The sequence below is a fragment of the Cyrtonyx montezumae genome, unplaced genomic scaffold, assembly GCF_038088225.1.
Source record: "Cyrtonyx montezumae isolate F1298 unplaced genomic scaffold, pur_monq_1.0 scaffold_17, whole genome shotgun sequence".
Classification (NCBI taxonomy): domain Eukaryota; kingdom Metazoa; phylum Chordata; class Aves; order Galliformes; family Odontophoridae; genus Cyrtonyx; species Cyrtonyx montezumae.
Genome location: NW_027071903.1, coordinates 33,175,797 through 33,202,974, shown reverse-complemented (window position 1 = coordinate 33,202,974; position 27,178 = coordinate 33,175,797). Strand labels below are relative to the sequence as shown.

The following is a 27,178-nucleotide window of genomic DNA, read 5'->3' as shown; positions in this document are numbered from 1 at the left end:
CCTAGCTTGAACAGTTTGATTTAATATTGTCAGTGTGCAGACAAGATGTTGATAATTCATCTGTACTGAACTCAGTCTCATACTTCTTTGGCTAGTCACTTAAGTACTGGTCATTTTCCCATTGAGGTTCCTTCTAGACTGTAACTCAATGCTTTGAGGCAGTTTGGGTTTTCATTTGAAAGGCTAACGTACTGGGGAATAAATCCTTCTTGCCAATACAACCAATTTATTCTCCAGTGAGCAATCTGTCATTATCAGATTTTTATGGTCCAGAACTGTAGTGTTAGGCAATTTACAGTATATTTATCTGTACATGTTAAAATACTGATTACAAGTATATAGGAACTGGTCTTACTGCACCAAAGCAAACTTCTGTCTCTCCCTTTTAATGCAATCAAAGCCCGTGGACTGAAAAGTCTCATTCAGCCTCTGAGGCATTTGGAGTAGGGGAAGAAAGGAACTAGCTGCCAGATCTCTGATAAGAGAGGCTCTGTCTCTTCCCTAGGTGGCATTATGTTTAAATGCTTCAGTTGTACTGGAGTAGAACAGCCACTTGTACCAGAATCTCTTAATAGAGGGAAAGGTTATTGTTCCTACTGCTCAATAAATACTACCATGAATATGGGGCTTCATTGGCATCCATCTAAGAAAATCACCATGTAAAGCTTGAATAAACATGCAAACAAAAGCTTCTTTTGCATATCCAGTGACTTTTTGGTTTAGTATCCAACTTTTTCTACTGCCAACAGTGTCCAGTACTTCTCAGATCACTGGTAGATGCAAATTATGAATAGAATTAAATTAACCTTTGGATGGAGACAGCACAAGAGAAGAGAAAAGGATGAGGGACTGACAAATTTGAAAATGACAGGATATGTTTTCCAGCAACTGGTTTACACTATGCAGGTTCTGTCAATGAGAACTGCCTTTTGAAGTCAGTGGTATTCAGATCTGTGTCTGCAGGGTCTAGAGGCAGGCAGCTTGTCTGTTTTGATGGAAGTTTCTTATCGTTGAGTCTGATGGATGATGAACTCATCTGCTGTACTGCTGTTTTATGACTAGAAACTTTAGAGGATGCTCAGAGCAAGTAGTGAGCTAGGCAAAGCAGCAGCATCCATCACAGGATCATGGCAAATACTTGTTAGCCTCTCCAGTGGCACGTGAAAGACTGACTTGATCAGCATGTTGCCCCATTGGTGCACTCAACTGAAAGTCCAGCTCTCTGCTTACAGATAAGTCATCTGTCAGACCCCTTCTCTGCAAGCATCGAGTTTATACCCCCCACCCAACTCTCCTCCAGTCAGTAGTGAGAGGCCTTAGCTACTCTACTAACATACCCCTAACGTAAGTAAATAGTACCAGCACTTGTGTGCATTTGTATACCAACCACAGGGCAGATAAAGGGCTCATTGTGCTCATGTGAAAGGTCAGTGGGTCAAATACTGAGCAGTGTCTGTCTTGAAATGTGTGCCTGAATTATAGGAAACATTTAAGTGTATGATTAAATCCCACTCCAAACACTGAAGTGCTTAAGAACTCTTACACCAAACACATTCCTGAGTATTTGCACAAATAGGAAAAATACCATGTTGAAAACATAATATCCAAAATATGTTCATGTCTTGAGTGTTTTGTAGGAAGTTATCTGAGTCTTTGTGATGTTGAGGCAAATAAGACATGGGTAGGAAATGCAACTTATCTGGGACCAAGTCTTTCAGCCTATAGTCAGTTTCTCTTCAGTGGTCTTGATTTGATCAATTGATTGACTGAGAAGGGAATGCAATATTCATCCAAAAGTTATTATGGGATATTTTAAACGTGTAATCAATGCATTTGTACATGAAGAAATGGTGAAATAAAATTCTGATGTTGATTAAGGTCTTATGTTCTAATCTATAAAAATGAAGTATCTGAGCTGGAATGCACAATCTGGAGAAAGTAGTAAGGTAGTTTCCGGTGCTATTTTTGTATTTCCTGAGGCTTGTGTCATTATGTGCTGCCTTATTACTATTCTCTTATATAAGATATGAAAATAACAGAGGGAAATTGCTTTTCCATTCTATTTCCTGAAGTCTAAAATGCACCATTATTTCATCTTGTATTCAGATATCTCTGATATTTAAATGCTGAAGATCCATGTTCGTTGGGTGCTTCATAATGTATGTCCATGTTCTTGAGACTTTGGCTTATGTTTTGAGTTCCTCTGTAATATTTCTTTTCATTACTCAGCAATCCTGTTCTCATTTAGTCCGATTAAAAGTATCTTTCTTTTGCAACTAGATTATGGGTTCTTTTTCCTTGATTTTGTTTTCTGATGTGTCTGTCCCTGAATGCTGAACTTGCTCAGATTAGTCTGTTACAAGTTGGTTAGTTGATGAAGCCAAATGCTAGATAGTAGAAACAAAATGTACTGTATTTTTGCAAGTTACACCGAAGCATGTGGAACTGTTAGAGTAGTAATACAATAGCTTAGAATTATTTATTGTAGTAGCAGTACAACCCATTTGGTTTCAGTTTGGGTCAGTTTTGTAAAGGAGGGGCATCTAACTTCAGTCACAATTCTTTTAACTGCTACTACATCTTGACGTTGTTACTGATGTACTGTAGATGTTTTCTTTGCACTTTAACAGGTGTACAACATGTTTCAACATCAAAGCCTTGGAATTAAAGTCAGCATTCGAGTGACAAAACTAGTCCTACTTCGCAGTCGACCTGTGAGTTCTCATTCATTTTTACTCTCTGCTATGACAGTCCTGCTGTAGTCTTACAGGCAGAGCAGGATCTCTGTCCTGTGTGGGTGAGAAGTATAGGATGTTTGGCCATAGGATCTCAAAATGTAGCGTGCAACACTACACCAGATAGTTTCATAGATGGGAAGTACAAGGGGCCACAGAAGTGGAAGGAGCTGCGGTCCCTTTACGTAGCCTTTCTGGTAAATCTTTGCTTGTAGTTGAACTGACCTCAGGAGTTAGCTGTTAGAAAAATGGCTCTGGTATCAGAAATACAAATTAGTTTTAGGAGACTTTTGAAGCTTATGACTGCTGCCAGCTGATGAAATTTGTTCTGTATATCAAATGGCATAGGTCAGTGTGGATTACAACGCCTCCTACTTCACCCACTCAGATGAAGTTGGTTTCATGCTTTCCATTTTCTAATATCTGTGTATTTGATCCTCAGCTATGTTTGTGTTGTTTTTTTTATCAGAGGTGTAACCTTTTTTGTAAACACTGTAATGAATGTTTGTTCTTTTGTATCCCTTTCTGTACAAAAGGCCAAGTTGTCTATTGGGCATCATGGAGAGAGGTCTCTGGAGAGCTTTTGTCACTGGCAAAATGAAGAATATGGTGGAGCAAAATACCTTGGTAACAACCAGGTTCCCGGTGCGAGGGATGACACCCCTCCTGTGGACGCTGCAGTTTTTGTAACCAGGTATAATGAGGTCAGGTTCATCAGTTTCTTTAAGCAATACTGGTCCATAATCAGTGCTGGGATCATTTGGTCCAGCAGTAATCCAAGAAAAAGATCCACTGATGATATGCTTGCTACCTACATGCTGTTTGGAGGGCTCAGATGCCTCAGGTGAAGTGCTTTGTTTGTGCGTACTTTAAACTGCTGTGCAAAAGAACATTATCAGCGTTCCTGATAGCATGTCATAGTCAGGATACACTTAAGATGTGTCTGTAGAACAGGTGATACACTTTTCTCAGATGAGGTGGTATAAGTGGAAAAGAGATGAGTGAGATTTAGGAGGACACAAGGTCTTCATCCTAGAAGAAAGAAGCTGCTAAGTTGAGAACGTGGGTAAGAACAAGTACCTTGAGTTTAATTAGATATGCATATTGAACACTGAGAAAAGAGAGTTGGTACCTCAGGAGAATATGGTTTGCTGGTAGGAAGGAGATGGTGAGGGAGCTATCTCCGAAAGAAAGAAAGAAATGAATACCAGAAGCTAAATTAATTTTCTTTTTGCCCTAGGAGATAACCACCTTAACATCCCTCCTCTGTCAAAACTTAAGTCAGTCATTCTTAATTTGCCTGTGTTTAAATCCTGCTGCATTTTTTTTTCAGGTGTGAAACTATCTATGTATGAATGTTACACAAAATTTCCTTGCACCTGCAGCATGGTTTGCTGATGGGTCAAACACATCAGAGTATGACCCAGATACAGTAAATCTGTACAGTAATCTTCCATATTGACTTTATAGTCTATTTTTTCCTGTAATTTCCCTACCTGAACTCAACCTCAGAATAAAATGCAACTCCCATGTTCCTTACACCTGTTGTAAGTTATGAGCAGCAAATATCTGCTCATGTAAATTGTTTGCAAACTTTAAACTTCATATTAAGAATGCTTTGTTGCAGAAATGATCACCGAATAATTAAAGCAAGCACAAAAATATAGTTTTAGATGGCTTCTTTATGTGCTTGAAAGATGCTACTTCCTACCTCCCTCTTCCTTGGTTTGAGACAGGAAATGTTTGTACTGTAGTTAGATGTTACTCACCTGTGTTGTTACCTTTTTCCCTGCCAACAGTGTTACTAGGAATGCATGCTTTTGCAGAAGCTGCTGTTCTGACTGCAACTGTCTCCTGTGTTAACAGTCACATTGCAAACTATCCATGGGATTTTGAGTGCTCAGTATAACTGGCAAGCAGGGCACGGGGCCAGCAAAGTTCTGAAGAGTGCACCTTCACAAATGTGTGCAGTTCCCCCCAAATCTTTCTCTCTCTACCGTGTTCATTGTAGTCCAACCCAAGCACCTAAGTAGCTACTTAACATTTTAGGCAGGGTGAATAGTTCCTTTGAAGTCAATGGGCTGAACATCCTGGTTATAGTTAAGCATGTGCTTTATTGGATCAGGGCCTAAATAAATAACTAACATTTTTGTTAAACTCATCTGGGCATCCAGTTGTCCTGCATGACAAGTGAGGCATACAGAATCTCTTCTGATGTGCTCTAAGCACTGCATGGAGGGAATGAGCAGAGCATATCATCTGTGCTTTCTGTCTGCAGCTTACAAAACTGAATGCATAATGTCATGTTAAATGAGTTGAACTCAGGCATTTGAGGAAGAATTGTAGAGATGTTTGCTGGGTTCAGTAAATCTGCAGCTTTTGTGATTGGAGTAGCTGGAGAAGTGCAGGTTAGAAAATGGTTCAGGTTTTGTGAGAAAGTTCAGGCCAAGGAGCACACTGTTCTGTGTAAAAGCAACATTTTCCAGTTTGGTAGGTCACCAGTGTTTACCTGTATCCTTCCTTCTTGCTGTGTCTTCTTATCCTAACCCATCCTGCTTCTGCAGCAGAGGCAAAACTGTCTTCTGGGAAGATTTCTGGCCAGGTAGCCTAATTCCTTTGTCAGGGAAATAAGGTTTTCTATTCTTGGCTTTGGAGGTGTGTGTGTCCATTGGTCCCTTGACCCTCTCTAGACTGTACAACTGAACCAGCAGCAGAGGATATGGGAGCAGAAGCATGTCCAGCACAAGTGGTAGAACCAGAAAAAGCAGAAGATGAATTTTCTGCAGCTGCTTTAAGAGCAGGAACAGATTATTTTGGATCAGTCTTTGGGACCTGAGGACTTAATTCAGTCTCACTGTGTTCATTTGAAACACCATGGCATGCTTGGCTTTTGGAACTTCACCTGCAACTGGTTTTCCCCATATACTCATTTGTATGCAAAAGTAGACGACCTCCTAACCTTTCTGTGGGATTTTTTGCTTAATTAAGTTGCAGGTAAGGGGAATACTGTGTCTGTGAAATAAGATGCACCTCTGCCCAGTCCAGTAAGTAAAGGAGACAGTGGTAAAAATCTCTGAAGGTTTGAGTATAGTGCAGTGGTCTCTAGAATTGTCACACTTCTGTTGTTCAAGTTCTCATTTTGAACTTACAGAAATTCAAACGTCTGGCATTTACAGGTAATACATTTCATATTTTAATGGGCAGCTGACCAGAATAGTTTCTTTCTGCAAAATCTGTATCTTAGTGATCCTAGAAGCATGTTTCATTTAAAACACATTCTCTCTGTTGATCTTCTGTTCTTTGCATTCCTCAGAAAATATTCAGATATTCTGTTGCACTCCCAGCTTCCTGTCCTTTTGAGTCAGTCATTAGAGTATAGTTGATAAAGGAGCAGAGCAGAGAATCAATCAGCACTGATTGAACTCTGAAGAACATAATTCAGACCTGTTACTAAGCAAAGACTTTTTTGTTGTGTCCCCCCCCCCCCCCCCCCTTGAACTCCTGTAGTTCTTCCTCTTGCAGCCTGCTTATTGCCACTGCATTTCTTCATCTCTTCATCTTGCATTCAGTGGACAAGTGAACCAATGCTGTTTGTGTTTAGGAAGCTGGGCACACAGTCCTACTAAATATATATATAAGATAAATCTTTTTTTCTTTTTAGCAGGTATTTGCCTGTATCCATTTCCTCTGTCCTTTAACTTTGTGACCCAGTAGGGTTAAACTGGTCAGAAGATGTCATCTGAAGGATGCTGTTAGCTGACTATTAAAAAGAATACTTCTTATTCACGCTGCACAGTTCAACTACTGTCCTCCTTTCTTACAGGAAGGACTTGAATTGCAGAATTTAGCTTAGCACAGTTAGGTATTTTTTTCCAGTTCATGTGAGCCAGATGGAAGAGTGACTTTAGGAGGAGTTCTGAGCTTCTTTTCTGGCTCTCTTTATTGAATAAAACAACCCTCTTATTGTCATTTTTTTCAAAAGAATTGTTTAATCTTGCTAATGAAAACACACTCCACGATAAAAGTGATAATGATGAAGAATTTCAAAGATCTTTAAGAAGTCAGAACATGTGCTTCTTGATTCAGCCAATGAGTGAAAGTGGAGAGGAGACTTTCTTTGCTGCTGTAGTGTGAGATTTCAATACGTTATCCAATACTTAGTGTGATAAGGTCAGATGTGGCCTTGGATTTGATCTGTGGCTCCTGCAGTGAGTTTTATTCCAATATAGCTCTATAAACCATCCTGCTAACATCCTATTACATACATACCACAGATGAGACAGCTCTTTCCTAATGCCTTTATGGTCTTTAGTCCCCCTCATGATTTTCCAGGAAAGAACTTTAGGAATTTCAATGTATAGGTTTTATTTAGGCAGCATCTTGTCTTTGGGAAAAGACTGTGAGACCTAGTGAGCACATTTGAATGTGCTTTTGTGTTTGGCCAGAGTTTTATCCTAAAACTGACACAGTTAGTGCAGGTAATTTAAAGCCTAACATCTTCATGCAAGACCATTTAATGGAGGGAAGCATAGTGTCTCCTGGATGTCTATTTATGACACTTTATAGAGTGGGCTGGGAAATTTCATACTTGCAAACCCACATGCAGTGAGTTAAGTAGCTGTGTTCAGTTCTCCTTGCTAACCTGTTCCAACTCTTACTCTGACCAGGCAGTATCACAATGTTCTCTTCACAAACAAGGATTGTTCTGCCTATGTAGGAGAGCGTGCAACTTGTGCTGTGTTATTTATAGACCCCTTGTTTTATGGCATGGTGGTAATTTCTCCAGGAAGCCAGACACCTTTCAGTGTAGATCATGGAGTGCAAGGAGCAAAATTTGCTGTGCTTTGTTTGCAGAGCCAGCCAGCCAGCCCCTGAGGAGAGAAGCTTTTCTAGCAATGGCCTTTTGCCATTTACTAATAGTTCAGCTATCTGTTGTCACAAGAAAAGCATCTGTTTGATTTACCAGTTTATATAACATAATAAGTCCTTAAATAAACCTCTGTCAAGTTGGCCCTGGGAACTCGGGCGTGCGTGCTTTTGCCAGCTCTGTCAGGAGACTGTCATTAGTCTTCTTTGGAAAGGCTGGAATGCCAAGGTGTCGAGACACAATAAGGCTGCAGTGAAAAATGAAAGCTGGGGCTGGTGTGTGGTCGTAGCTTCCAATTTTGTTTTGTTCCTATCAGATTTTAACACTTTGATAGTTGTTACCTTTCTTCTGAATTGAAGCATTTTGAGATTTCAATATCTGCTTAGCAGAGGGGGTAGTAGTTATTGTGTCTGTTCTTCCAAGCCCTTGGCAAACTGATCTGTCATTTCTTAAGCGTTTGGTGTGAAGCGTTTGCATTCGTTAGCCACAATCCTGAGCCTTAAATACCTTTTCCTATAAAACCTAATTTCTTATTTTTTATTCAGGAAAAAAGAGCACGTTTAATCTTTCTCTATTCTTCTTTCTGCCACACTTTCAAATTCAAAAGCCTTTCTGGGACTCTGGCATTTCAAACAACACGTTCCAACTGTACTAATGTGATTCTGTCACTAGCCTCACCTTAGGGTGAGGAAAACCATGACAGAGATTATGGTTTCTTGGCTTCCCTTGGGCTAAGGAACTTCAGAAATGCATGTGATGCTTTTCTGTTCCTCTTCATAGCAGATGGTGCTGCAAAGCAGGTCTGAAGATAGTTCCTAAATGTTTAGGCCTAATTGCTTATTGAAATATATTCAAACTATTAATTTAGTTATAAAATATTTATCTTCCTACACTTGTTATGCTCTCATGAGGAATCTCATGTACAAAATCTTTCTTCAAGTAGTATTACTTAGACAGTGAGCTTGAAGGATTTTTTCTTGCTTCTGGTTAACAAAGATCTGTGGATCTCTGGCAGGATGCGTGGATGCCAGTGGTATATGTAGTATCTTTTTGTGCTTTAGGGATATTCAGAGAGACTGGATGAGATGTGGAGGGATAACAGAGACCAGATGAAGTCCTTTAAATCTTTGTGTTGGATTCCAATCATGATATGGCAAACTTAGCAGTAATAAGTCTAGCTGCAGCCAGTTTACCTGACTGTTACCTGACAAATCCTGATTTTATTCTATTTTTGTGCCAACATCCATCATTCTCTGTTTAGTCCTGCTTCTCTCTTGTTCCTCTCTATTCCAGAGGAAGAAGAGCTGAGAATTTTTGGGTATAGATAATCACTTATTTTTGTCTCCAGGTAGTGACCCCACATATCCTTTCCTCCCACTTTTGATAATACAGTTCTCTTCTAAAAATAAGAGATTCATTATTAATCCAGATGCTGAAGTCTGACTTCCTAGACGCAGACTTGTATATGATATTGTAGTACTCTTCGCATGCAAAATCTGAAGTGGATAGTAAGATGATTCACACAGCTGACTGTAATCTTACAGCAGCAATCAGTGATGCTGTCCGTGTTGTCACTGTGTAGACTGCACAGCAGCTAAATAAAAAACAAAATCCTTCTACACTCATGATGTGCGAATCATGCGTTACTGCTTTTTTGTAGCCTGGAGGCACAGGATATGTTTGACTTCTGTTCTGTTTTGCTTTCTAGGACAGATTTCTGCGTACACAAAGATGAGCCTTGTGACACTGTGGGTAAGTCAAAGAAGTAGGGGAGAATATTTTGATAGCCAACTCTATGCTGAGAGGAGCTTTTGGGCGATCTTTCATTCTTTGATTAAATGTAATGCTTCTTTTGCTATTCTGAATACCTCTATGATGCAAATGCAGGTTAGTATGAGGTATAGACTTTAAATAATCCTTTAAATACTAACCCTTCTAAGCACTGGAGGTCTCTGAGTTTAGGAAGTGATCTTCAGTAACGTTATATTTTTGGAGCAGATGTAGAATTAGATAATTGGAGACTAAGAAATTCTGTTAGTGTGACTGTTTAATGTTCCTTCCAGTGCTCTCTCACCTCTGCTCTCAAACAAGATTTTGCTAAATAATGAATGTATTTGCAGCTGTAAGAACCTGTGTAACACTCACAGATCAAACTGGCACATAGAAACAGGGAAGAATACCTCATTGTAGGAAAGCCAAGTTAAAATCTTTTTTCCCACCTCCTACTTCCAAACTGTCTTTAGTCTTACCCAAGCCCTGGATTCACAGAGTCCCTACACCCTACAGAGTCCATCTGCTTATTTATTCTATTTAGGTAGCAGTAATCTTCACTGTATCAGTTCATCTGTTGTGTTTTGTTGTTTTTTTTAACCTTGACAATAGCAGCAGTGTGTGGAAGCATACTCAACATCCTCTCTGTGACGATTATGTTGGTGTTTTGTTTTTTTTGACTTGCTTCAAAGTTGAACTACCAGTTACCCTACATACTGTGTAAACTTGGAGTGGATACTGACTTGCAGCTGATCTTAAGCTTCAGGGTTTGCAGAGACTTGGAGACTAGGGGTTGTTATACTTACAGCAGTGGCTGATGAGGAACATGGGGTATCCTCAGCAGGAGTTCTGGGGCTGCTTGTAGGAGTCTCATTTCAGAATGTAGATCCTTCCCTCTTTGTGTTATGGAGTCTGATCAGGTGAAAGGAAATAAAGAGCTGAAAAATGCATACATTTTCTTTTTAAGCATGAGCAAGGCTTGGCTTATATGTTTAAATTTTCCAGTGGGAATCCCTCACAGTGCATTTGTTCTTTGTCCAATTGAAAACACACTCCTACTACTACTGAGGAAGGCTTTGTGTGCCTGCATCTGGAGATGCCTGTGGTAAGATACAATATAGAAATAAAGAAGAAAAAGAAAAGCTGATGGAAGACATGTGCTGACCAAGGTTGGGGCTTTTCCATTTATAAAGACAGTGATGTTCAAGATCTCTGTTCAGGGAATGATACAGGCATTGTGACTAAGGAAATATTTTTGACTTTTTGTTGTTGTTGTTCTTAAGCTACCCAAATAGTTTCCTGTGCTGAAGACGATGGCTCCAGTGGAAAAAGTGCAAGATCAGAGTTATACAGATTAAACTCATTAGACACTATTTTCAGCATTGTTTTTCGTAGGCTTTGAGAAAGTGGATGTTTCAATGAGAAAAACAGTTTGGTCTCTTTGGTCTCTTCAGTCCTAATTTTCTTTACTTCTGGCATTAGCATCTTCACTTGAGCTTTTCCTATGCCCTGCCCTGCTGTCTTTGTTATTTGAGCCCAGAGACAGTGTCCAGCTCAAGTCTTTTGTCATATATATACCTACTTATTTTAATACTGTTGAGTTAAGTAAAGAATTTGGTGACATCCATTTTCAAGCATTTTATTGCCTGTGCCCAAGTTAGTGAGCTACTGCAGTTGTCTCAGATCAACTACCAACTTAGGCCCTTATCTCTGTATTGCATGTTTTGGGAGGTTTCTTCAAAACTCTGACTATGAACTATTCTGGCAGGGTTGCAGACTGAATGAAGTCCACCTAAGTTACACCATATATTGGTATTTCATCTCTCCCTGCCTTGGGAAATAGCACTTACTCTTAGAGCCTGAAAGAAGATAAAAATTCTTCTGGTCATCAGCTTGCTAAGGAGTAATGCCATGGTGCAATATGATATTGGAGAGTGTTGGGTTTTGGAGGATTTGCATCCATAAAAGAATTCATGTTCTGAAGTTATTACATAAATGCTAAAGCTGTCAGATAGTATCAGATAATTAAGGACCCTGTGTGTAATGCCCTGAATCAATCATATTTGTGTTTGCATAGAGATCATTGTCCTGGCTTTCAGTATAGCACTATATTAAGGTCATTTCCATTTCTTTGCAAAAGACATTGGGGATATAATTATGTGGTTTTTCTCTACTGGTGGGAGTTAGCTGATATGTAATTTTTCCATATTACGGATGCTAGACCAGAAGAGAATTTGGCTTTGTGTTGTTTATGAGTATCACCACAGAGGAAAAATAAGCTAAGGAATATAATTCTGTGGTGTACTTTCTGTTTGAAAAAGTATTTCATGTTGGTAATGCAATCTTGATCTGAACTGGGAAAAAATAGTTGTCATCACAAAGAAATAGGTTTTAACAGCCATCACCATTCTGTGTTGTGTGTATGTGGATTAAATAAGTAACAATGTAGTGTGGAATTTTCTTGAGTTTATTACAAATGCAAAATTCAAAGTAGGCTGATGCCCATTGGTGAGCAATAGTAGCTTTTGAAGAATGATGCTGATACTTCAGCCATCTCTGTTGCTAGCTTCTTGTATCTCCCTCCAGCACCCACAGATGGTCACTTCCAAATCAGCAAATGTACCTACAAGAGCAAGAATCTATCCCAAAGAATGACATTGCATTTGGTCTTCAAGATGATGCTGAGATTACAGCAGAGTTCTGAAGAACTTCAGCTTAATTTGCTTTGTTACCTTACACTTCCCTTTTGCATGTGAAGAACTCTCTCACCAGATACATGTGGGTTTTTACCTTCTTATGGATGAAGCTGGCCACTACAATGTGGTACGCTGCTGTCCTTTAAAGGAAAAAGCGTCTTCCTGGTGAGCGGGCTGTCTCCTAGACTAGGAAACTGAGGCTGCTGCTCTATATAAGGCCCAGAATCTGGACCCTAGAATACTGATTTTTTACTGGGTCTGGCGCTGGAACTTTGTGTGACATTTGGCAAGTTGCTGTTTGGAATATTTCTGTCTACCTCTATGAAATGGGATTTTTTAGTGCAAAGCTACAAGAGATTGTATGGCTCAACTAGTTCCTATATAAAGCTGTATGATGCGGATAGAAAACGTACAGTGCAGATGTGAGTCAGCAATCTAATGTTGCTTAGTCATGTTTAAGAGCATTTACAGACTGCATCAGATGTGCACTAAAATTAGTGTATTTAAACCATTGGAAGTTTTTTTTTTTTGTTTAGTGACAGTGAATTTTTTCTTTATGTTGTGAGAAATGTGCAAGCAAAACTCTTGGTGGAAATACTGAGGCTCGGCTGCTGTTTGGAAGTGGGATTATGAAATATAAGTGGTTCATAAGAGGGGTTCATTTGTGCTCAAAAAGATCCATACTGAAAAACCTGTCTGGAATCTTTGCTTGCTATGCAGACACAGAGAGAAAACAGCAGCAGGAGGTTTGTATTTGTGTTCTGGCAGGGGCCTCTCTCTGAAACCAGTTGCTCTGGGGACTTGGTTCAAATTCTCTTGGCCCAGCTGCCAAGGTAGTGTGGAAGGTTACATAATGGCTGAAACAAGCTCAAAAATTGTGAAAATATGTAGGTATGTCTTTGTGGGGTGATACCCCACTGACTGTGTCAAGCAACAGAACCACATTTGTTTAAGAAATAATTAATGCTTATTGCCCCACTTGGTTATGTGAGTAAGCTCTAAGAGCGAATGAACTGAAAAAGGAGGGGAGAGGAAAACAGTACTCCTGCATGCAACACATTTGCCACAGCTGTGCTTCAGTAGTCTCAGTTGCTAGTACCTCTGATGGGCTCTGCACTTAGAGCACAGAAAGTTTGCTTTGTGTGGCATGGCCTTGACACACACCAGTCAAAAAGTTTGCAGTCTGCCACAGCTTCAGTCTCATCTCTCGTGATGTGACTCTAACCAGGTCTGCCATTTCCTGCAGAAAAATCTTTGTTCCAATTGAGCTGCCTCTAAGCCAGCCAAATTGAGAGTTTAATGTCTAGCTATTAATATCAGGCTGCAGCTTGGAGCCTTGCACGTTGTAAGGATCCAACCTTTCTGTGACATAAGCAGATTGAGAATGCCCCTTTCGTTCAATATTTCCACTGCTAGTGCCAAATAAGCAGCTTTATGGTTAGTTAGGAATGATCCTGCATATTTCAAGGCAAAGCTTGGACCCGATTCCTCAGTGTACATGTTACCCCAGATCCAAGCTGAAGCTTCACTGTATTCGGCTAATAGTAAAAGTAGGGGCAGTATGGAATTGGGAAATGGAAAATGAGAAAGTGTCTTAAATATCCTTAAATTGCCCTGGTTAAAAATGTCTTTACCTCTTCTGCAGTCACATACGTTTTCTGTGGCTGGATGTTGGGGAAAAGAAAGCAGAATGCAGTGAATATACTGCAGACAGGCAGATTTAGTTGAAGAAATAACTGCCTGGAGAAAACTGAACATTGGAGCAGAAGTGATTGAGAAACAGTTTTCCAAGCTGTTTCCACAAGTGAATCAGTGTTTTGTGAAAAGCAATTCCATCTTCTGGCTCGCTTTAATTGAAGAACTCACAGATAACTTACTAAGAGGGTCCCGTGGCTAATAAAGGACACAAACCATACAAGAATTTATTTACTCATTAGCAGCTTCCAAACACAAACTGACGTGTGTGGTTTTGGTTTTTGCCACTGTTGCTGCTTGGTAGCTGTGGAGATGATGTCCTTCTGCTGTCTCAGTGTGTTCACACCACAGTCACTTCTTTCTTTCATGAGAAGTGCCATCCTAGAAAGCTGTGTCCTGTGGAGCTATTGGCTAACTAATTTTCCTGCCCTTAACAATTACATCCTGCTCTCTTCTTGTGAGTACTGTAGCACAGAGTTTTAAAAACGTCCAGATATTCCAAATCTGACACTTAGTCAATTCACCAGTGTAGATTTTATCCTTTTCTATCGTGTGTAGAGCACCTGAAAAATGGACAATACATTTTTACCTTTTCCTTGCTGATTTGCTCCTGTAGCTGGGTGCTTCCTGTTCTCAGCAAGTAACACTTCTTATTAGTTGTGTGTGTGCTCTGTGTTGTTCGTTTAAATCTTCCTCTCTATGTAATATAGATTCCAGTCCTTTAACAGTGTCACAACAGGGAATTAATCCCTAAGGAAAGGGAAAAGACTAGTTGGTTTGCTGTGAGTGGAAAAGAAAAGGAATTCTCACATTAAAAACATTTTCCATAGTGGTTCGTGTTGAATGTTTCTGTATATTCCAGGGCGGGTTTTTATTTGATGCCAGAATAAATAGAAATACCTGCTGCTTAAAACAATTCATTAGAGAAGCAGTGCCTGGCTTTAGAAAAAGCCTTAGTGAGACTGTCCTCCAGACCAAAATCAAACATACTTCAGTGCATTAAAATGAACATACAGTCGGTTAAAATGTCCCTTGAAGGGCACTTTTTAGTTAATTTGATGTTTGTGAATGAAAAGGATCTTAAGCACTGCAGATTTTTACATATGTTGTGGCAGTGCAGGGTGATGTAGAGTCAGGCTGCTGGCTTTACAAAACTGGAGGGAGCCATGCTGCAGTGCAAGACTTTTTCTCTTGCCTTCTGGTTGCTAAGGAATAAATACTGGGCTGCACAACTCAGACAGTGCAGAACTGTGCTATTGGACATACTCATCACTACCATCTTTTGTGCCCCACCCTTCCCACGATGGCCTTCCAATTTCTTTTCACCAGCTAGCAATCGCTCCTCTTCTAAATTCTTAATAAAAATCTACGTGCCAAGAGAGTTTAATATAAGATTGCATAAATTTCAGTGGAAACACTAGGATGAACACAGCCACTCAAGTAATCACAAATTCCTGCTAACATAACCCTTGCTCTTCCTCGCTTCAGTGTCCTGTCTGTGCTTTTCCTTCTTGCTTGTTTTGGGGACACAGTCCCAGTGAGGCTGCTTTATGTGTGCACAGCTATTCAGTCTCCAGCTGTGAACCTCTGAAGGAAGATCTTGCTTCTGCTAGACTCACTGGATCAATTTTTTTCCTAGAGAGACCTGTGGCTTGGGGGTACCTGAGACATCTTTGGAAGTCCTGATGTCCTGAGGCTGATGCTTTGTACTTCCTGAAAATGAGCTGTCGTCTCAATTAAGCTGTTTCTGTTTGAGCATTTAGAATCACTGAAGGTTTTTAAAGTCTTGTAAAGGAGTGCTAGTCTATGAGAGACAGAAAATAAAATCAAATAGACTGGTCAGTTTCATTTTTGTTTCTGCTTTTGGATACAAATGAAGGTTGTGTACAAACAATATGCTTCCCTCTGTCCAGCCTGTAGAATAAATAAATAAACAAGAAGGTTGGGCATGCTTAAGCAGACTACCTAACCTACTTATTGTGAAAAACATCAGCTTTCTCACTGGTATATATGAAAACTTGCAACGTGTGCAGCATATTAGGTTGAGTGAAAGTGAAGCATTTGAGTTTCCTTTACCTTTTGGGTTTGTTTTGCAACTCAGTGGTCTTGTTTAGGGTTTGTCTTTATTCATTCCACATACTAATGGCAGTGCTGGATTCTTGATCTCCTTAGATGAAAAATAACTGTCTTTATGATGAAGATACAGCAGCAAAGCACTAGTGGCTATGCTTAGTTTGGAACCTTTATGTTCCCATCATAGATAGAAAATAGGTGATTGATCAATTGATCTGATCTGTTCTTAAAATTAATCTGTCAGTGCTGTTTGCTGAATTTCTGGTTGTCTCAACCTTTTTCTTCACCATCTCTGTTTTTTCGTCTTACAGGGGGAGCAATTAGCTTATGTAATTAAAATAAATGAAAGCTTTTAGTGGAGGGAGAGTTAGTGACAGATTTTTCTGGCCGTTTGTCATCGTTCCCCCTTCCATATGTACATAGCTTTGAAGCATCACAGATCCTCTATTGCTCTCATGACTAATCCCCTTCCCTTGTCTTTTTGCTGAAGGTCTGTTTGTCTTTGGTGGTGGTTAGAGCTCTTAGAAACTCTTGCTCAATTCTGTTCCTTCATCTTCTCTTTTGTTCAGCTGGGGCTGGACACCAAGAAGCTGCTCTCCCGGGAGAGGCCTGGATGGTCTGTCTTCCATCACGCTAACCGCATGACTTGCCCACTGAGGTTGTGGAATTTCCCTACGTTTACTCCACTTTGTTCTTCATAAACCTCCAGCAGTTCCTTATTAGTTCTCTTCCATACATCATTTTCTTTTTGTAGCCACAATATGTATTTCAAGCGCTTTATTTTCCAATTATTTCTCTGTCTGTCTTGTCCTACGTTCACTTTGCAAGGAGTCACAATGTTTAAGCTTATCTTTGTTCAAAATCTTCCCCTTTACCCATGGTTTTATTAATGGTTTATGGTAGTGTGTTTTTGATAAATGCAGGTCAACAACTGCCCAAAATTCTGTGGGAAGAAATGATATTATTCCTTTACCAGACCATGTTTTTAAGAGTAAAATCTTCCAGGCCATCACACTGTGTTGTTGTGCAAGGTGAGTGCTGATCACTATTTGAATGGAAGAAGCTGTGTTCAGAAAACTGACCAGTTGCAATTATCAAGTTAAGGTACTTTCCCGTCAGGAATCTAGGACTCCAAATCCTAACCTAAAGTCAAATTGGTGTGCAGCTAAGCTCCTTTATGTTCCCTTGATCAGAAGGAGAATGTCGTGAGAGAAAATATTTGCCATGGCTTTGTTGGTATTTATTCTGACTTTATCCTTTCATTTTGGCTCCATGTCATAACTCACTTTATGTACTAAATCATTGTGCAGTTTGATGGGTACAGGTGCAAACATGTACTGCATTCCACTCTAGGGCCATTTATGTCTGTGTGAAATTATATAGACATGTACACAAAACACCTGGGAATTTTAGTCTCCTAGCTTGAAGGGAAGATATATATGCAAGATGTTCCATTCCACACCTTCTCAACCCCCAGCCCCTTCCTGCATTTAGAGCTTTGACATGCAATCACTGCGGGGAACAGTTATTACTGTTTTAATTAACAGCTTCCAATGAATACATGTGACAGTGCCTCTCAGAAGAAGTACAGTAATTTTCCTACTAACATGGAGTAAAAAATAATCAAAACCTTAATTTAAAAGGAATGCTTCTTTTTCATTCATGCAGCAGGCACTTTTGTATTTTGAATTTGTGTGTATATGTAATGCTAAAACTTCTGAAGTACAGTTTTATCTCTTGGACAGTTTCTCTGCCTTGATTGTTTTCTAAATTGGAGTTGATTTGTAGGACACTGCCTAAAGAACCAAGGCTTTGCTTATGGCTGAATTCCATTTAATCACGGCTTAAAGAAATCACTGCTGTTTATCTCTGAAAGCAGTCTTTGTATTTGCAAACAGACAGGCTGAAGGCAGAAGTCTAATTGATGTCCAGCAAAGCACACGCTGCCAAACAAATGACAAGAAAAGCTCTGGAGCTGCTCCTTGCTACTGTGTGTGTGAAGCTGAGAAGTTTTTGAGGCAAGCATGAGCAGAACAATTTCAATATATTAGATCTGTAGGCAGACAGCTTCTGTTTGTTGGGGTTTATAGTGTTTCTGCTGTCGCCTCTTACCTCTTCCATGTCAATGGAGATGTGCATACTGCAGGCTTTACGTGCTTTCTGCACTGCTTCAGTAGCTTCACGCCCTAGCTCCATAACTTCCCATTGCTGAGGATGAATCTGGAGGATTCTTGCAAGAACGAACATCAAAAAATAAAATCATCTCTTTTGCTTTCATAGCTCATCCTGCTTCCTTCTTTCTCGTCTTTAACACAAGGCTGTGGAGAGATGAGATGTTTGTTTCCTACAGTGCCAAACCTCCTTGTCAGTACCCTGTAAAAAAACCCATTACTTGCTGCTGATATCTCTGCTAGAAATGCTGGGAAAAGATTATCTGCAGCAGAAAGCATGCTTTCCTGCCATGACAACCACTCAGACTAAGTGGGCTAGGAAAACAGAGTCAGAAGAATGTATTTGCCCATTTTTTCTTATCCAAAGGCAGGGAACGTATTTTGCACATCCTGACTTTCATTCTGGTTTCTTACCTGCTAATTCATGGTGACTCTGTTAGTCACTGTGGGTGTTTGTTTTCATATATAGTACTTTTCTTCAGTAAGATTTAAAGCTCTTTACTGAGAAAATCAGGGCTATTTTCCTTGCTGTACAGAGGCCTTCAGATGTGAAGAGGCACGCTAAAGGATAGAGCTGGCTGGGTGTACCCCACATCTCTTGAGTCTCATCTCAGGATGCTGTCTCTTCTCAGGCTTTCCCAGTGTAAGCCTGGGTTCTTTGTGCAGCATATCCAGTTCCTCAGGTCAGAAAATAATGATTCGGTCCTACAGACCAGAGGTTTGTGTTTCTTCTTTCCATTGCCCACAGCTTTCTTTTTACCTCTGTTCATGCATTCCAGCCTGGTCAGTCAGCTGCAGACTGCAGTCACATACTGTTTAAGAAAGCCTGGTGCACTTATAATTGAAAAACCTCTGAAGTTTTTCTTCTCCTCCTGTCAGACATAGATGGCTTTTATCCAACTGACTGCTTTTCAGTGCCTTTATCCTTTGCTGGCCTGAAAACATTTTGGAGAGTTTCTATTGTTTCATAGACCCTGTAGCTAGAAAACCAAGTCGTGTAAAAACATCTGTATGAAGCTGTGCAATAGGGTACAGACATGTAGGGTAGTAAGGCATTATTGCATTCACTGTAATGTTTGCTACACTAAATAATCAGATAGAAGCATTCCAGTTGCACACAGGATATGTAAGAGCAGAGGAAGGAAATGAAGGACAGTTGTGTATTGTACTTCTACTTTTTTTTTGTCTTCCAAGAGTAAAATGCAATTTTGAGAGCAGGTTTTAAAAATGCAGAGATGAGATTTTACTGGTGATAACCAAGAAAGCAGCACTGGGGAACTGGCATAAAACACGAGCAAAATATAGTTTGTTGGAAGCACCTCCCCCGGAAAGGAAGCTTGACCTGCACTGATTTTCAGTTGTTTTTTCAACTTTGGTTTACTATCTGGTATCATAACGGAGTATAAAACCAGACTATTTTGTGGGGTGTCTGATCATGGGAGGATTTTGCTATTTTAAGTGCACTTGGTAGATTAAAAACAAGTTTAAGTCTTTGAAATGTTGTTGTTGTTGTTGTTTTGTTTTGTTTTTTAATTCCTTTGTGCCTTCCAGTGCCCCAGCTCCAAGTTTCTCAGTTGTGGTCGCGTTGTGCGTAATGCAAATAGGAACTGGTTATGTAGCAGGACTTTGAACCACTTAAAATCTTCTTTGTGTTGACTAGCCTGATGACAGCGCAGTAGGAGCTGTCCTCCAGTACAGGCTCACGACATGACCTCTAAATGTAGAGGTAATGAAAAACCTGAATTTGACTAGATGTTCCTTGTAGAAAACAGTGGGGTTTCCCTATCAAGCTACAGCCATTTTAGAAAAAAAAAGGTGAAAGTAAGAGACAGTGAAGTCCTGGCTTAATTCTCACTGAGGTGTGTATGTCATATTGGCCTACTATGTATATACAATTAATTTTGGTTTTAAGTTTTCTTTTAGTTTTTGTCCAAAGTCCAATGATTCAGAGGACAGCTTACAGATGCATACAAATATTTATTTGTACACAGGGGTTCTCCTGTACATATATCTACTTTTAAATTTCACTTTCAGATCCTATAGTCACTAAGGTCACACTAATTCAGACAGACACAGGTGGGTTTTTATTTTTATTTTTTGCTTTTTCACTTAGCTCATGGAAATGCATTCAACCTTTAAAGGAAAAAAAATCTAGATCCAACCCATCAAATATGTTCCTCCTCGTGTGTTCTTTCAGCATGATTTGTAGAATGCTAAGGATTTCTGTGTTTGCTTAGCTTGGATTTAGGCTTGTATTTCTACTTTAGTTAGTGGTCATGAGCAGTCAGCAGGTTGAAAATATTTGTTGGCTTTGTGTAGTTGTCATACATTTTTGTGTAGCCATTTTGACTGATCTGTTTGCATTAAGGCTCTGTCTGGCCATAATTAGACTGCTGGGTACACATTAATGTTCTGCTGAGCATCTGCTTGTTGGTTTAACTAACGTCATCCATCAAGCTCTAGCATGTGCAGCAATATTTGCTCTGTAGTAGACAAACAGAGTAAACACTGCAGCTATTTATAAGTAAACAGTGGCGAGTAAGTGAGGAAACTCTGCGTGGATGTTTTTATTTATTGGAAGGTTAAACCATTGCTCTAAAATGAATCCAGCAGTCTAATCAGACTTCATAATATTTGAAATGACTGAAGAGGAAAAATTGAAATTAGAATTTGTCTCTGTTTTAGAAACCTCCAGACAGCATTTGTATTTCCTGTCTTGTATACCTAGATTTGTCACTTTCCCTGGTTATGCCAGAGAGAGAATGTCAGAGACAAGGTACTGAGTTTGCCTTGGTCATGTCAGGTTTCAAGTGTGGATGATAAATTCCTGATCAGCTCTGTGGGAATACTGGTGCTCCTTGAAATCCCTTCATGCAACCCTTAGAGCTGTATGTTGCCTTGGGTTTCAGCAAAGCAGCACTGGTCGGAGTTGCTCTTCTAGATATTTTTCCCTGTTAAATACCTTGAGACCTTTACCAGCTGAACCATAAATTGCTGTGACCTGAACTGAGTGCTTGCCTTGCCTGTAAGAATTGGCTCTTTTTAATGTTCGTTTGGTTCAGACATTTGATGGGGATGGGAGCTAAGTGAAAGAAGCCGGGAAATGGCTTAATGCTCCTTTTCTACAGCCCATGGTTATACTCCTATTGATTTCAGTAGGATTTTAAGCAAGTCCATGGTGATTATGATAGCTGGTACAATTAGATCGGAAGTAATACATATTCAGCATGTTTTTTGTGAATGCTGCGTAGCTATTTATGCTGTTGTTAATCTGATGGCTTTGTTGGGAAATGAATCTCATTACATGACAGCTGACAGTCCACTGCCACTGGACACCAAAGCAAGCTTGTACAAAAATGCACTATCTGCTTAGCTGGAAAGCACAGCTGTTACCATCCCAGATTCTCTCTGTGAGCCACTTAGTGAATGGGGCTTGACAGCTGAGAAACCCCCCCCATCCACCACAGTGCAAAATCAACAGTTTCCATCAGGAATACACCAGTTTGTTTCAGGAGTGGAGATGTCACCATATAGCACAGAAGTTTCTATAAACCTCCACGCTTCCCAGAGGTGCTTTATTTAGAGGGATGTGACAAGGGATGGTTCTCTTGTCAATCCAGGTAGTTTAACACAAAGACCTAGAGCAATAACATAAGCACGTGGGTATAGCAATGTCTCACTGGCTCTGCAGGATACAGTGTCAGTAAGCTTCTTCAGTGCTGCCTGCAGGTCCAGTCCTGTGAGCCTCAGGTACTGACATATCTGAATTCAGACTATTAACTTCAGAGTATTAAGGCCTCAAGACTGAGTCTTGAGTCTCTACCCTGAAGGGTAGAGGATAGAGGACTGAGTCTGAGTCTCTACCTGAGGGTAGAGGACTGAGTCTGTACCCTGGCTTGCATCAGAGGGGCACCAGGGACTCTTCTGGCTGTTATCAGTCCTTGCAAGTTGCTCAGCTGTATTCATCCATATTCATGTTTTCCTTTTAGAAGGAGCTTAAGTTTGAACATGAGAAATTTCCTTTTTATTGGGTGTATGAAAATCTCATGCTGGTCTTTTTCTTGGTGAAAATTTCTAACTTGTGTCACTGAGTTCTTTAAAGGTGTCATTTTATTTTTGAGTAATTTAGAGAGAGGTACTAAAACTAGATGCAGGCCGTACTAAAAATATCTTTGGCCACATTACTTCTGAAATTAGCTGCTACTGTACAGTGGGACTAGATGATCTTGTAGGTCCTTTCCAACCTTGTGATTCTATGATTCTATACTTCTCTTCTGTCAGGCTGGCATGGTGTTGTTTTATAATTGCATAAAATACCATGTGAGTATTTCCTTCCTATGGAGTGGAAGTCAGAATGGGCATCTTTTTTGGGGAGTACAGAGGAAGGCACTTAGATTGAGTCATTTCAACTCATTTAATGAGTTAAATACAAAACACACACACTGCATACATGTCTGTCTGTCCTCTTATCTGTCCCTTCAAAACAGTTTTTAAATCCATTGTCCTACTTGATCCAAATTTGAAGATATGGGTCTCAGAAATATCAGGATTTTTGGAGGTTTCTTAAAGAGAGGAAACTGAGTAGAGGAGAAAGCCTCTTCCCTCTAATGCTGCCACTAGAAGTAAAGATCGCATCACCTACACGAACATCAGAAATGCCCAGAGCAATTGTGTGAAAAATCAAGTCATTGATTTTGCAGTGAGAGTTTTTTTCTTTGTTTTGTCACCTCCCCATGCACCATGACATCTTGTGCTGGCAGAACAGATAAGCTTTATGGTACTGCGTGGGGGAGAGAAGCAGAGCAATGGCAGCCATTTAATCTCCTGTTCCTGCCCACTGGTGGTGGAAGGATCATATTCACTCCTTAGTACTGGCAGCAGAGGTAATAGTGCTGAGGTATTAAAGACAAGTTTCATTCTTTACAGGGTTTTCAGCCCAAGTTCCCACTTGAACAGAGAAACTCAACCCTATTAACGTTATCGGACACAAACTCTGGATTTTGCAGTTTTCTCAGATCAAGCAGGCTGTGAGGTTAAATCAGCACTCACCAAAGAATTAAAACAGAAGAGCTGAACCAAGAACTGTTAAATAAGCTTATCAGTGCATGTGTTGGCTGGCAGTTGGACAAGGAGAAGGCAGGAGCTTAGATAACTCTGTAAGTCAGGATGTAGGAGCTGTAACTGAGAAGTATCACAGAAGCAATTTGGAAAAGCATCTGTTCAAAGTTTGATTACTGTGAATCATCCCATTCTGCTGGCTGGCTGTGCTCGTCGCCTGAGCTGCTCTTACTTTGCCAAGAGAACAGCTTGACACCCATTCTGTGCCTAAAAATAAAATACTCTTTAAATGTTAACATGTTTCAAAAGTATAGATTCATTCCCTTTTTGAGAATAACAATTGCTTAGTCATTCTTTAAGAACATGGAAAGAATTTAATTGAGAGCGTGGAAGAATGCCATTCATCAGCAGCACAGGTGTTCAGCCATCTTCAAAACTGCCTGGTTCAGCAGACTGTGCTGAAACTCCCCAGACAGGAAACAAAGCATGTCATACATTGCTGAATATTGTTTAAGTGATTGCAGGACTCATCCTTGCTGATCAGCCCACCTCCTGACCAGCACGATGAGATGAGAGAGCAGCACGGCTCAGGAGAGCTTTTTGAAACTTTTAAAAGCATATTTTAATTTATTTAAATATCTTCATGAGGTTTCTCAGTTTTTGTAATTATGAGGAAGAACAACTGGAACTGAAGGCTGGACCCTGACTGCTAGCTCTTCAATCAGATGCTGTTTGGTACAGAGACTCCAAATATTTTTTCTGAAATATTGCCAAGTCTGACCTTGTTTCTTCATCCTGGAAAGGAGATACTGTGGTATTTGAAGACTCCAGGATCCCTGCTGCTGGATTCCACGTTCCTCTTGGTTTAGCAGTCTCATTAAAAGCTCTGATTTGATCTTTTTCTTCGTTCCCCTTCATTCTGTCTAAACTCAGGCCCTTTGTTGAAGCAGATGGTTCGGATGAGTTGGAGGAGCAAACTGACAGATTCAAAAGTGGAAGTCACAGAGCTGATCTGAAGATGCAAGATGAAAATAACCTGTGTAGGGTTTTGAAACTCTACACAATTTGCAAAGTTTCAGCTGCTGCAGGCAATGCCAGGGTTGTTTTTTGATTTCTTACAGGAGTATGACCTTCAGGTGAGAAGTTCCCTGAGAAACAGGATAGATATTAATGAGCTGACACTGATATACATGTGGCAGGGTGATGAGCTATGGTCACCCTTGAGCACTTTGTTTTCTGACAGCAAATGTGATTTTTTTCCTTTCAGCCATTTATGTATTTCTTGAAAGATGCAAATTATTCCACGGATGTCCATTGCTTGTTTCCTTATCAATTCTATTATCTGTCCTTTCCTTATTCTAAAATGTCAGTTCTTTTCACCCACTAAGGCCGAGGCTTCCCTCCCTGAATACTTCCATGTCCTTCTCAGGCCTTCTTGCAGACTTCTACCTTTTCTCAAGGCAGCTCGTGATGCCAGAAACATATGACCTGGGACTGCAGATCCATTTCCCTCCAGCATTAAGCATCCACAGAAGTTCTCAGAGCTTATCTTCCCTTCTGATCTTATCGCTTGCCCTCCTTGACCTGAGCCTCCCACAAAAGTAATTCAGTGTTGCTTGTGAGATCAAAGTCATGTTTCTCGAAGACTTCTGGAAAATGACTGTTATCTCCGTTTGCTGCGTTTGTCATTATCTCTTTTCATTTCCTAATCTCTGTCTCTTTCTCCATTGTTCACCCAGTTAAAGTCATGCTAGGCTCTGTATGCTTTCCAGCACTCTTTATCGACTCATCCTGTCCATCAATTCCTCCCCATCTAGAGTCCTTTCAGATCCACCTGGCTAACTCTTTCCTTGCCTTTCCACTTAACAGGAGCACAGCTGTTGTAATTTATCTTACTTTGGATAATTAAGCCCATGTATTTCCACATGTGTGCATGAACGTGCAGGCTTTCAGCACAGTGCAGTGATGCCTGTGAACAGCTGGTGAATTAGCCTCCTGGGTTTGAGAATCTGCTTTTGGGAACGGTGGTTTGATTTGGACTAAATATCCACAACCTTGTAATAAACTATAGAAACAGGAGTGCAGAAACAGTTCTTTTTTGCCTGTTTGAGATTTGCATTCATCAACAGCCTGGGCTCCTGTCCTGGGGAGTGTGTGGGAGAAGCTCTTTGGAATGCAGCGGTTAGCATATCAAAGCAGAGTAAACACATAGATGATACCCTGCTTCCGATGCTCCGGTTAATTAAGCAACTCCTCTTGTCAGGTTGGATGAAGAGGATTTATTAATCTACTGTCATCTGAGGAAGCAGTGATTTGCTGAAAGAGGGGAGTCATTTTAACGTGTTATGAGATGTCAAGCTGAACAAAGAGCAGATGGCAAACAAAACTTGATATTTCTTTTTATCTTGTTTGCTGAGGTCTTAGATCCTAGTATTTTATTGTAAAAATTAGGACTAGGAATAAATTCAGGTGGTTGTTTCGTTCATTCCCTTGCTTCAGGACAAGATCAGTGATACCTTTTCCACTCACAATGGTTAATTTTTCTACGAGGCTAACTGCTATGCTTGTTTCCAGCTTTTCTTGCCTTCCTGTGAATGCTGTACCTCTTTTTAGCTGCAGTCATCAAGGTGAATATTTGTGCTTGTAATCGCAAGTCACTGATGACTGGCATTGGAAGGGAATGTTGTTTTCAAAGATGCCCATGCCACACCTCAGGGGGCTTCTGAAGGTTGTCTGCTCTTTGCTGCCATAATGCAGTGTTAATTGTCTGGTATGTTTTTGTAGGCCTTTGTTAGGGTCTCTTCGAAGCCAGAAGGATGCTTGAATGTGTCAGTTCTCCACCTCGGTTCAGTTGGTATCTGAAACAACTTGCTACTAGCAGTGTGAGGGGTTAGGCTTTTCTGCCATGCTCCTGAAGGATTCCTGCCTCCCAGCATTTTTATTCCATCAGCCTTTTCCTTCGGTCTTTTGGAAGGAGGGTATCTATGAAGCAGGAGTCTGTGAGAAAGGGTACGTATCATATAGTAGTGAAATGGTTAAAAGTTTAAAGACCAAAGATGTGTAGGAAAAATAGATCCAGGCTTAATGACCTAACCTAGGTGTAAACTGTGTGCTTGGGTAGATAGAGCGATTTCCTGAGTTCACAATATGATTTCAAATCTCATATTGCGGACTTAGGGGAGGACATTTACTCCTGAAGTCGTAAGAGGGCTAATCTCTAGGGCTTTTGCCTGGGCAGACCCTTGAAGAGACTGCTGAAATCAGTGAATTAGCACAGCGTAAATTCAATGCCAGTAGCTTTAGAATTAGGCTCTTGACATAGTGGGGAATGTCTGTGTGTGGGCTAATCAGTAATGGAGCAGATAAATGACTCATGCTTTACACTTAGAAAACCACAGGAGGGGTCCTGGGCAACACAAAAGCCCTACAGAAACGCTGAAAGCTAAAGCTGAAAGTTGGCCATGCTGGGGGAGAGATTCCTCCTGTTGCATTAATTGCTGTCCTGCAGGGTAATTAAACAAGGAGGAACAGATGATAGCGGAAGTGATTCTTTCAGCTCTAATTATTTGCAAATCTTGCTGCCTTTGGAGATTGACTGACATTAAGAGGTCTATCTGCACCAAGGCTTTGTTATCAGAAGTTGTGGGATGGTGCAAGTTATAGAATGAGCTTGTAGGCAAACCCCAACTAGATGTGAGCTTATCTGTTTGAAAGCAGGTGGAGCATGTGGCTGCAAAGAGTTCACTGTGGGATGAAAGAGCCCCCTGAGAAGCTGTGCTGAGCTCCAGGAGTGCCATGACTTCCTTTTGGGTATAGAGAAAGATTAAATTGGTCAGTATGTGACATCAGTCAGTCCCTAAGGGAAGGAAGGTGTTACAGCCATGAGTACTTTGTGTTCTGAGAATGCATGCTATGTCCCTGCAGATCATGCTGGTTTGGAGGCAAGAAGCAGAGTTTTGTAGAGGTTGTGCTGAAATTCAAGTTAGGGAAGATTCCCTGAAGAAAGAAGAGGTTTTTGTGGTGATGAATTTGCAGCAAGTTGGCTAAATATGGGGAGTCAAGGTCTGATACATGTTCTCAGAAGTAGTGCCACATTTGTGTGTGATATTAGCA

The 27,178-nt window shown here is 40.3% G+C and overlaps 1 protein-coding gene across 1 annotated transcript in view; it reads left to right on the top strand.

The window, feature by feature from the left end:
- The window catches only part of ADAMTS17 (ADAM metallopeptidase with thrombospondin type 1 motif 17), a 159,135-nt gene that overhangs the window by 28,485 nt on the left and 103,472 nt on the right, over positions 1–27,178 (top strand). The window contains exons 5-7 of the mRNA XM_065734038.1: positions 2,631–2,714; positions 3,272–3,429; positions 9,311–9,354. Of these exons, the coding sequence (XP_065590110.1) occupies positions 2,631–2,714; positions 3,272–3,429; positions 9,311–9,354 (286 nt within the window). The remainder of the gene's footprint in view (positions 1–2,630; positions 2,715–3,271; positions 3,430–9,310; positions 9,355–27,178) is intronic.